The 12,266-nt window shown below is 35.1% G+C and overlaps 1 protein-coding gene across 2 annotated transcripts; it reads left to right on the plus strand.

Annotated features, from left to right (window-relative positions):
• Positions 1 to 928: 928 nt before the first annotated feature.
• Positions 929 to 4,522, plus strand: LOC111921277 (probable (S)-N-methylcoclaurine 3'-hydroxylase isozyme 2). Of its 2 annotated transcripts, XM_042898258.2 has the most exons (3): positions 929 to 2,135; positions 2,329 to 2,970; positions 3,686 to 4,522. In XM_042898258.2, the coding sequence occupies exons 1-2, from the start codon at positions 1,248 to 1,250 to the stop codon at positions 2,947 to 2,949; spliced, it is 1,509 nt and encodes a 502-aa protein (XP_042754192.1). In that variant the 5' UTR covers positions 929 to 1,247; the 3' UTR covers positions 2,950 to 2,970; positions 3,686 to 4,522. The 2 variants fall into 2 exon arrangements, with proteins under 2 accessions (XP_042754192.1, XP_023772621.1); XM_023916853.3 differs by lacking the exon at positions 3,686 to 4,522 and having other exon boundaries at positions 930 to 2,135; positions 2,329 to 3,145.
• The last annotated feature ends 7,744 nt before the right edge of the window (positions 4,523 to 12,266 follow it).

The raw sequence follows: 12,266 nt of genomic DNA on the forward strand, positions 1-12,266 counted from the left end.
GTATTGTAGCATCTTTGATTTAAATCAGATATAATAACCATTTGATTTAAATAAGATATAATAACCAAAAAGGTCTTTAATCTAGCGGTAAGGAGTGTGACCGTTTCAAATAAAATATCATGGGTTCAAGTCTTACTAGAAGACATAGATGATGTTTAGGATTAGATTAGGAATACAATAGCTTGCAGTTTCAAAAAATAAATAAATAAATAAATAATCAGTTACAATAAATATTAAAGAGATTTCATTTGAGAAGATACAATAACTAAAAGTTTGATTAATTGATATTATGGGTTCACTATAGGGTGAGTGCTTGGACCTGCAAACCAGAAACCATATTTGGACCGACATTGGTAATGGCTAATAAGAAAGAGGTCCGGTTATCGGTTCCTTTAAGAGTACAAACATCGGTCCGGTTTTATTACCGGTTTGGTCTGGTTGTTCTAAGTATTAGACCAGAATTTTAAAAGCCTCAATACACTGGAATCCGTAAAATATTTTAAAAGATATATATTTTATTTGTTTGAAATTTGAATGACATAAGATTTTTTTTTCAATACGATAGTTTAGAGTTTTTATTTTACTTGAGTTTAGGTTGTAGTTTATTTATTTTGGTTTCATATTCAAAGTGTTACGCCCCCCTAAATCTGTATATCAAAACTAAAGGAATTTCAGTTTTTTAACTGCTCTTCAATGACTTGTACCATACAGAGTAATGTTGTACTTGTCCAATGAGTATAAGAACCGAAAAAACCATAACTATCATGCCTCCACGGGTTTGGTCCACAGTCCACACCTTTTCTTCAAATTGGTCCGGCACCAATCGGGTCCGAACCCGATACTCAACTTAGTAGTAATGAGTAGTTATAATTATAGCAGCACCCATATTTTTTTAATAATAAAGTTGCTAGTTGCTCTTGTAGAATAGTTTAAATTTAACTAATGTTCTGGTATGAAGTGGAGGTAGAGTGTTAATTTCTATACAAAACTATTAACAATTATATATTTTATAGATTGATATAAATACATGAACATGTCACAAGAATAATAATTATCTGAGAAATATTTCTGATCAACCATTTTCAAGCTTCTTCTTGTTAAACACTCTTGCAATCCAAACAATTTAAGTCAAAGCCTCTTCTTGTAACCATCGGAAAAAAGAAAGAAAAGTCCCCAATCTCTTCTTCAAGAAATCTTTGCATCCTATCTGTTTCTGTCTTTTAAGCATTAACGAAAGAAAGAACACCATGATTCTGGGAAGACTTTCAATGGGAGAGATGATCATGTTCTTGATTCCTTCGTCACTCCTTTTCTACTTCTTCTTTCGTATGATTAAATCTTCTAAAGAGAAACCACTTCCACCAGGTCCATATCCATGGCCAATCGTAGGCAACCTTTTCCAAATGAGAAAGAAAGCACATATTCGTCTTGCGGAGATGGCTCAAGTGCATGGACCACTCATTTCACTACGTCTAGGTCAACGAATTGTCATTGTCGGGTCGTCATCTGCTGCAGCTTCTGAGATTCTCAAGACCCATGATCATGTGCTTTCGGGTCGACATGTACCAGTATTGCTTCGAGATAAGGAATCAACTGTTCACAATATGAATCTTGCCTTCACCTCAGAAACCGGTGATGGTTGGAGAAAAATCCGAAATCTCTATACATCACAGATTTTTTCAAGCAAAGCTCTTGAATCTCGAGCGAACATGAGACTAGAAAAAGTTATGGAGATGGTGAAGTACATAGCTTCAAAAAGTGGTGAGAATATAAGTATAAAGGATGTCATGCTTGTAACAGCTACTAACATCATGGGCAATATATCATTATCCATGGATCTTGTAGACTTCGAAGGCAATGGTATTGGTGCAAAGATTAACGACGCTTTAAGAAGATTTTCTTCGTTGGGTGCACAACCACAGTTAGCCGACTTGTATCCAATATTTGGTCGATGGGATATACAAAGCTGGAAGAAGAAGTTCATGCAGATTGTAGAACAAGAACTTGGAACTATTTGGGAGGATATACTCAAGAGGAAAAAAAATGGAAGGAATATTTCCACAGATAAAAAGGATTTCACTGATATTTTGATTGATAAAGGTTGTACACACCAACAAGTTAATGCTTTGATGCAGGTTCAAGTCCTCTCTCTCTCTCTCTCTCTCTCTCTCTCTCTCTCTCTCTCTCTCTCTCTCTCTCTCTCTCTCTCTCTCTCTCTCTCTCTCTCTCTCTCTCTCTCTCTCTCTCTCTCTCTCTCTCTCATATTAATATTCTTGAAGTAAAACTTAATTAATTAGTCATTATTTAACTCGTTGATTTCCTTCTCAGGAGCTATTTTCGGCTGGCACCGAGTCTATGGGTTCTACCACCGAGTGGTTAGTTGCAGAGCTTCTCAGAAACCAAGAGATAATGAAAAAGGTTAGTGATGAAGTCAGGAAAAAGATAGATGGGAATGTAGTCAAAGAGTCGGATTTGGTTCATTTTCCCTTTCTTGAAGCATGCTTAAAGGAAACCCTAAGATTGCATCCTCCAGGACCACTTCTTCTGCCACATAGAGCTACACAAACATGTGAGGTGATGGGATACACGATTCCAAAAGATAGTCTAATACTGGTTAACATGTGGGCCATCGGTCGTGATCCAAGTATCTGGGATGACCCTTTAAGCTTCAAACCCGAAAGATTTATGGGATCAAAGTTGAGTTATAAAGGTAAAGACTTTGAATATCTGCCGTTTGGTGCCGGGAGAAGAATGTGTCCTGGTGAAGCACTGGCTTCCAAGACAATACTTACAGTCGTTGCTTCTTTGATTCTAAACTTTGACTGGTTCCTTGTCGACAACATGAATCCTGAAGATATTAACATGGAGGAGGTTTTGGATGTAGCAATGCACAAAAAAGAACCATTGCATGTAACTCTCAAGCTCCGAGAGCAGGTCAAGACTTTTTGAGATCATGAAACGGGTTCAAAAGTAATTACTCTTCTAAATTAACTTTATTTTATATCTTTGAGTATATGATGGAAAGATAGTTATGGTCTTATGGATTATCATCACATCCTTATCTTTAGAGTAAACATATATATGAAGACTTGTTTTTACCTCTATGGTAATATCAAATAATTAAGATACGGGAAATTACATTAAAGGGTTTGCATGAGTATAGGAAGAGTGAATAACTGAAATCCTCCCTATGGTTTGGTAAAAATTGTATGTTTGGTCCCTAACGTCTTTTTGCACTCGGATCGTCCCTGTGGTTTGATTTTGTTGCGTTTTTCATCCTTATGGTTTGATCAAAATTGCACGTTTAGTCCCTAACTTTATGTACGTAAGAGATAAAAAAACACAACAAAATCAAACCACAAGGACGATCCGAGTGTAAAAAAAAAGTTAGAGACCAAACTTGCAACTTTAACTAAACCATAGGGAGATTTCCGTAATTTACTCCTTCAAGACTTATTTTGAATTTTTAAATTTGGAAACTTAAGATTGTATTTTATTGTTAAGTGATTGTATTTTATTTAATAGTTAAAGCTTAAAAGCTGGTATCTATATTTACTTTTAAAAGCAGGCGTCGGGCTTTTTAGTCGCTACTTTAATTATCTGGGTGGGGTCGGCATTCTAATCAAAGTAGATTACTTTTTTGCACGAAGTATGTGCATTTGTAATGGATTGGATAATATTGCAGGCAAGGTAATTCGGGAAGCTACTATTTTGACGGCGGTGGTAGAGATTAGTTTGAGTCTCTTCAATTTTTGGGCTGCAAATGAGAGGTTACGACTTCAACTTCTTGGTTATTTTAACCACGGTGGTGGTGTTTTGTTAAAATTTCTTGGACACTCTCAACTGGGGGTAGGGGTGTAAACGAACCGAATCGAGCCGAATACTATCAAGCTCGAAGCTCGGCTCGACTAAAATACTCGAGCTTGAAACTCGGTTCGAATTCGACTTGAGCCTTGATTTTAAGCTCGACCTTAGGCTCGTGAAATATTCGACAGTCTCGAGCTCGGCTCGGCTTGGCTCGACTAATATTAAAAGAAAACAAAATCACTAAATTGATTAAGAAATATTAAACATTCCACATGTAAATGTCCAACCTACTATTAATCACCTAATATCAATATAACATCAACCATATATGTCATAAATGAATAATTATAAAGAAATGACATATATTTTATAAATGAACAATTATAAAGAAATAGCATATATATATAAATTACACTAAGCTCGACTAAGCTCGCGAACCTTACGAGCTGAGTATTTTTGTACTCGAGCTCGGCTTGATAAGGTACTCGAGTAGCTCGAGCTCGGCTCGATTAAGGTCGAGTCGATTTCGAGTATTTTTCGATTCGGTCTCGAGTTTCTCACGAGTTGGCTTGTCTCACTTACACCCCTAAACTGGGGTGGTTTGAAGTTATTGGTAGTGGTGCTTTTTTAATTTTTTTGGCCACTAGTTGCCATAATCATACAAGATATCTATTTTGTTTTGGGGTTTTTGTCTCGGAGACCCAACAAATTTTTACATTAGATTTTAAAAGACCAATATTGTTTTTTTGGCCTTTATGGAACCTCAAACACGAAAATTACACGTCTCTTATACACTTATTCATTTCCGAATTTATTTAGCTGGTAAAATAGGTGGCGTAGCCATTGGCTTAGGTGGTCAATTATTAATTGTGCCAAGTGTGTTATTCTAGAGTGTAAAAACGGGTAAAAATTTTAATTCATTTTCCTTAGTCGTACGTCTTATAAGTAGAGGAATGAAGATTTGAACTAGGGTTTTTAACCATCTTAGCCACTATTGAGATTACACTACTTCTGTCGAAGGTATTCTACTCTTTAAAGATTGCTTCATTGTTGCATGGTTGAGAACGATAATGAAGCTGTATATATGAGAGTTCATCTACACTACAATGGTGTATTTGTTCGACATCCTTATGGATATGCTGGTGGGAATTACTTCATCTTCACTGATGATGATTGGCCAGGTATGGATGTAAGAGACTTTTTTGCTTTTCTTGATAGAGCTATTGGGGAAGAGTTTCAAAACCTCTACTACTTCTTACCTAACATCCCTTTATCTAAAGGGATTCGTCCCATTGTAGATGATTTGGATTTTGCCCAATTTATAGATACCAAGAATGAATACGGGGAAATTTCAATTTATGTTGATCATAATGGGAATGGGTTTGAGGAATGGTGGGATGATGACATGAATCTGGTTGTTAATGAAGATAATGAAAGTGGCCTTGAAGATGATTGTGTACCTAGAAATGAAGGAAACACTGCCCCTGATGAAACCCATCCCAATGTAGGTCTTGAAGATGAAGTAATTAACATTGTCAAAATACCTTTAAACAATAAGAATGGGGATGAGTTTCTTAATAAGTTATGTCCTCCATAAGGTGATACTGGTAACAATAAAGTTGAAGAAGAAGATGTTGAGATCCATTCCATTTTCAACCCTGATTTGCAGTGGAAAAGGCAAGTACCTGTTCTTGGGATGAAATTTGAAAGTCCAAGGCAGCTGAAAAATATGTTATGTAACTATGTTGTGGCAAATGAATACCAACTATGATTCAAGAAGAATGACAGTAAAAGGTTGTTGGTGGTGTGTTACAAAGGAGCTTGTCCATTCTGTTTATGGGCTACATGGATGAGGCAGGAGGTGTCATTTCAAATCAAGTCATTGAAGACTGAGCATAATTGTGCTAGAAACTACAAACTAGGATCAACTGTCACATACTCTTGGATAGGAGAACATTATACTAAGCAAATTTTGCACAGATAAAAGTTAACAATTAGACAATTAAGATTGGAGGTGATCAGGAAGTTTGGAATACAGGTTCGTTTAAGTCAATGCAGAAGAGCAAAGGCACATGCCATGAATTTTATTAAGGGAACCTTACTGAGCATTATGCAAAATTATGGTCTTATGGGGAGGAAATTAGAAGAAGCAATCTGGGTTCAATAGTCAAAATGGATGTCCAATGCATGCCTAATGGTTTCAATTACTTCAGTAAGTTCTATGTATGTTTTGCTAATGTGAAAGCTGGTTGTTTAGAAGGTTGTAGAAAGGTGTTAGGGATAGATGGATGATTCCTTAAGGGTGTATGTAATGGGGAGTTATTGTGTGTTGTGGGTAGAGATGCTAACAACCACATATTTCCAGTTGCATGGGCAATAGTGTGTGTTGAGAATAAGGAAGACTAGATGTGGTTTTTTGGAGTTGCTGAGAGATGATCTTGAACTAGGTATGGGCACTGGGTTCACCTTAATGTCTGACCAAACAAGGGTCTTATGGAGGCAGTTAAGGAGGTGCTTCCCTGTGTTGAGCATCGACAATGTGCAAGGCACATTGTTGCAAATTTTAAGAAGAGGTTTGCAGGAGCTATTTTTGAGAACCTTTTTTTGAATGCTTGCAATGTAACAACACCACAATCTTTCAATGTATTCATGAAAGAAATTGAAAGGTTAACTTCGAAGCCTATAACTACTTGATGGAAAAGGAACCAAATACCTAGTTAAGAGCATTTTATGAGGTAGGGAGGGCATGTGTTGCAGTGAAGAATGGTCTTTCTGAGAGCTTTAATGCAGTAATTGTGGACGCCAGAAGGAAACCAATAATCACTATGTTGGAGGAGTTGAGGTTATATATCATGGAGATGTTGTTTAACTTGAAACACAAGAAATGGACAAAGGATGTAAGTCCTGCAATAAGGAAGTTACTGAATGGTTTAAAGATTGAATCTAAGTACTGGAAAGTGCTCCCAAGTGGACTAAACAAGTCTGAGACAAGAAATGAAGATCAAGCTTATGATGTGGATCTTGACAACAAGACATGTTCTTGTAGGTTATGGCAACTAAATGGATATGGGTGTACCCATTCAGTTGCTACAATCTGATTTCTGAATAGGGATGTGGACACATATGTGGATCCTATTTTCTATAGATCAAACTACAATAAAACATACTTGAATAATATATTTCTTATTAATGGTAGTAACATTTGGACAGAGACATCATTCACCCCACCCTTACATCCCCAAAGAAGAAGGATGCTTGGAAGACTTGCAAAAGAAAAAAAGAAGAGAGATGTGACAGAGAAAATGGGGAAGCATAAGGTATCAAAGAAGGGTAAACCCATTGTATCAGCTTTATACCTCAAATAAGATCTAAGACATGAATAGTCAAGGTATCAGCTTTATACCTCAAATGAGCTGGGAATATGCCAAAACCTCTGGATCTACTTGCTTTCTCTTGATCTCCCAAGCTTCCTCTTTCTTCTCAAGCTTCAAATACAAACAAATGGCACAAAAAGCTCAAGAACACTCAATATTTGATTAGGGTTTCGTGAAGAGAGTCTGAGGGTGATGGAGGTTGGCGTGGAGACCCTATAAGTTGTTTAAATAGGGTGCAAACCCTCAAATTTAGGGTTTCATCTAGACAGGTCTACTTGTCGAGTCGGGGCTTCCGACTCGGCAAGTAGACTCTTCCACCCGCGTCCAAATTTTGCATCTACTCAATGAGTTAGGCCTCCAATTCTTCGAGTCCCAGTGTAAAAGTGCAAAAACTTATATTAAAAATATGTACCGGGAACCGAGCGTTACATACTTATCAGAATGCGAAGGCGGAACTGTACACACACATCGATAGTTTTATGATTCGAGATTTCGCATTGTCTTCTTATAACTCTGATTTTTGAATAATGGTTTATGAACAAATGGTTTGACCTGAATGTAACTTTATCAAAAATAAGTGTTTATTCTATTTTAAAAATGAAAATTTTATTCTAAAATTTGGGATGTTACATTTTGTTTAGAGTGTTTTGTCTAATGAGTAACCGATCTCTGTTTTACTTTTTATGACACACATTGTCGGGTCGGGTTGAATGCTAAACTTACAAAAATCATAACTTTCTCATACGAAGTCAGATTTGCACGTTTTTTTTTATATTTTTGGAATCTTGTTGACATGTACTTACAAATTATGTTATTATTTGTATAAAATAATACAAAATTTGTGCGCCTATATTTTTCCGTAATTGGATGATTTAATTCATTTTTCTTAGGTTTTCTAATGTATAATATTATATTTTCATCAAAAATAATTAAACGTTATACATTGGATTCATTACTTTAATGTTCGTCACATTTGCGATCAACAATCATTGTCTAATTTTTTACGGTTGCCACTAGGGCTAAACATGGTACGGTACCAGATTGTTTTTACTCAAACTGTGTACTGTACCAACAATAGTTGGGACAAAACCTTTGCTACCACTATTATATCAAATATACTTGGTATCAACTTGTTTGGCTACCTAAAAATTTCGCTCACACAAATTGACAATATTATATTACCAAATTTTTTCTGATTTTCAATTGTAATAGTTAAAAACTAAAATATCCGAAAACCGAAAAACCAAACCTAAAGACCTAAAAACCGTACTAATTTTCATGTTAATCAAATCGATATTTTTGAATTTCCTGTTTGGTTAACCAAACCGGTAAAACGGTTTTTCGTTTCAGTTATGGTTGATCCGAAAAACCGAAATTTTATTTTCTATTTTTATAAAATATTGTTTATGTTACTCGTTTAAGTCAATGTCAAATTTTTTCTTAGAAATTTTTAGTTACAATTCAGAATCGTCATATTATTTACGTTTTCTATCTTAAACCATGAATTATCATCGTTAACAATTGTTATAAATATACATATGTTGATATAGATAAAAATTGTCATTTATATTTCATCACCATTGCACATAAAAAACTAAATATTTAACTATCTTTTATATGTTGATTAAAAAGTATGTTTTTTTACTAGTTGATATTATCTTTCATATTCTATAAATATTTGATAATTCATCATATTTTCATTATTAATAGAAGCAACAATATAATTAAACAAATTATATGGATTATTCATTGTCATTCATTCTTTTTTAGGAAATTTGTTATGAGCATCAATAATCTTCACATGTTTTTATTAATTAGTAATGGTTAATTAGTTAACTGGATAACCGACTCGAAAAAATCGGTTAACCGATAACAGTGTCACAACTAGCATTTTTAGCTAGAAAATTTTGTCTTCATGTAAAAATCAACTCTTGTTTAACTTGTAGTCTAAGTTGATGTCATGTACTATGCTCATTCAAAATCAACCTTTTGAATCAAAACTCATGAGTGAAGTTCAAAACCTAATTCAATACATCTCATATACTCAACTATGGGTTTGAAACCCTAATATCCTGGTTCAAACATTTTAGAGGGCCAGGAATCATTTATTGGGCCTAATGGACCAATAAAACCTCAACTTGATTCTTTTAAGATAAGAGTCTTCAATTGGGCCCTAATTGGACTCACATTCATTTAACTATAGTATTTTGGATCATGTTGGACCAAAAATAAATCACTTTGTAATCATGGGCCTTAATGGGCCATAAGTGTTTTCTTAAATCTAAATGGGCCTAAAACCCATTTTGTTCACTCTTTTGGGCCATAAACCCTTAAGAGGGCCCAATGGGTCAAAAATTTCCACATTTGGGCCTTGTAATTTCAAGAGTATCCAAATTTAAGCCCAACACACCTTTTATTCCCTCTTCTCACCCTAATTCTCGGTTTCTATAAAAAAATAAAAATAAAAATAATAATAAATAAAAAGAGGAGGAAAAGATGGGGATTAAGCATGTGACACCTCATATTTATTTATTAGATATATAGGCTAATTATCCAAGTTAAGCCTTAAACCTCCATGTATTAACCTCATGTCAAATCACCCTCTTCTTTCTTCTTCTCTACCTCTTGGCCACTCTTTCCCTCTCTACCCTCATTCACCACGTCAATTCCAACTCATTTTCTCTCAACATTCAACATCCTCCCACCCTCTATCTCTCTAAGATCTCATGTCAGAGTGTGTGTGTGTGTGTGTGTTCTTCACAAACTCTTCATCAAAGATCATCATTTTTGGTAAGTAATTCTCTCACCAAAGTGTTTAACTCCACTTTATGATAATCTTCACTCCTTAACACATCCTTTCCTGATCCATACTCACAGATCCATCTTAAGTTCGAAAAACTCCACTCAAGAAGCTTCTAGGGCCAAGATCCTTCTCAATCTTCATCAAAACCAAAAACAACAACCCAAAGTGACTTCATACCCCCTATTTTCGGTTTTTACAATGTTTTGGGAGAGAATACAAGTTGTTTTGTGTAGATCTATGTGTGTAAGAATGATTTTGTGTGTTTTTCATGATATAAGTGTGATTATGTCATATGAACTTCATAAACTTGAAAATATACTAAAATATGAGGATATTTGTGGAACCCAACACCTATTACAACTTATTATGCAAGAAAAGGTTTAAAACACATCAAAGTTGTTCAAAACTAATAAAAGTGCATAAGAGGTCCAAAAATGACAAAATAATCAAAAATGAGGTTATTATATGTAACTCACGGTTTTTAGGGGACCAAAAAGGATTATTTTTTGTTAAATACGAATATTTATCGTATTTGTGATTCTAAAAGGGCTAAAAGTGTAAAATTTCGCAAATAAGCCTCATTTGGGCTTTTACAAATTTGGACCAAGATTGTAAATTTTTGGACTTTTGTGGCCTTAAGTGTCATTTTCAACAAAGTTGTGCCAAAATGTAAACTTTTGATAAGAAGAACTAAAAATGTAAATTTGTTAAAACTCGGGCCAAAGAGATAAATTTATTTATAAATGGGCCGAGAATGCACATTATCATAAAACTAAGCCAAAAATGATATTTTAGACAAAAGTGACTTCAAAATGTTATTTTTACTAAAACTAGCCTTAAATGCAAGTTTTGGCCTTAAAAGGACCTAAAATGTCATTTTTACAAAAAATGTGCCTGAATTATAAATTTTCATTTTGAAGGACCAAAAATGTCTTCTTAGAAAATTGGCCCTTTTGTGTCATTTTGGTAAACAACTAAACTTAAAAACCAACATAACAACAACGGATCAACTCCGTCATTTACATGCTTTTTGGGCTTGAAATATAATTTACATGTTTAGTGGGCATTAGTTGTCCTTTTACATGTTTATTGGGCCTGAAATACACCTTACATGCTTATTGGGCCTTAGTGGTCCATCTACATGCATGCTGACTTCACACATTCACATACATACTCGTTGGGCTTTGAAAACTAAATTGTAACAACCCGAAATTTGTTCCTTCGCCGTAACCGTTTCGTCAAAACCTCGTCTTAAGCGAATTGTTCCGATTTCGTCTTGAACTAGGTCAATTAAGTTAAAACCTTTATTTTGACCTTGTAAGTATCCCAACATGTTGGAAACATGTGAAAATGTCCCAAACTAGTAATTTGAAAAATTATAGTTTCGACCATATCGGGTAACGACAACTTAATCGGGTGCGACCCAAAGCATCGTTAACGTCGGTATCGGGTAGAATTCCACTATGTATCCACTTCAAACCATATTTAAAGTGAATTAAGACTCATTTGGAGCCTTTTCACTCTCTCTCTAACCTCTCTCCTCAAATCCAACTTGTTGATCCAAAATCATCCATTTCAAGCTTCAAAACACCAAGGTAATCATCCTAGCTCCTAGTATAACATCCTAAGCCTACATTTTTGTGTTCAAATCATGGAATAGGACCATAAACATGTGTTTACGGCCCTCGAACAGCCTTAGGCCATGACCACATGTAAATGGGGTTTTTGAGCTTTAAAAACACTTCCAAATCACCATAGGAGCTTAGATATGGCTTAAGGACTTATTGGATTGGACTTAGAACACCTTGAATATCATTTTTAAGGAGTAAACATGAGTTTACTGCCCAAGAACAAGCTTGGGCCGTAAACACCATTTCATAGGGAGTAAACTCCTTTTTGGGTGTTAAAATGCAACTTACACACCCCTTAAGCTTTGGAATAAATTCTAGAACCAACTAAAAATCATTTAGGGGACTTAAACATATCAAATACCCTCTAATTGAGAGTTTACGGCCAGAGCATATACGCTAGGGCCGTAAACTCCTAGATGAGTGCCATTTGAAGCTCTAAACTCACCCATTGGCTTGAAAAAATTAGTAGAATCACTTGGGATAAATCAATGACCTTCAAAACAATTATGGATGATGTGGGTGAGAGTTTACGACCGTAAAATCTTAGTTTACTACCGTAAACTCATCAATTAGTCCAAATGGTTGAAATAATTCCTTGATAATGCCCTAGAACCAAATCTAGCAACATCGTTCATTTGATTTAAGGCCATT

Source organism: Lactuca sativa, chromosome 9, assembly GCF_002870075.4.
Source record: "Lactuca sativa cultivar Salinas chromosome 9, Lsat_Salinas_v11, whole genome shotgun sequence".
NCBI lineage: Eukaryota > Viridiplantae > Streptophyta > Magnoliopsida > Asterales > Asteraceae > Lactuca > Lactuca sativa.

Excerpts from the sequence above, each read along its gene's own strand:
- LOC111921277 (XM_042898258.2), top strand. The coding sequence starts at position 1,248 with ATGATTCTGGGAAGACTTTCAATGGGAGAGATGATCATGTTCTTGATT. Across the intron at positions 2,136-2,328 it reads AAGTTAATGCTTTGATGCAG|GAGCTATTTTCGGCTGGCAC; the intron begins GTTCAAGTCCTC and ends TTTCCTTCTCAG.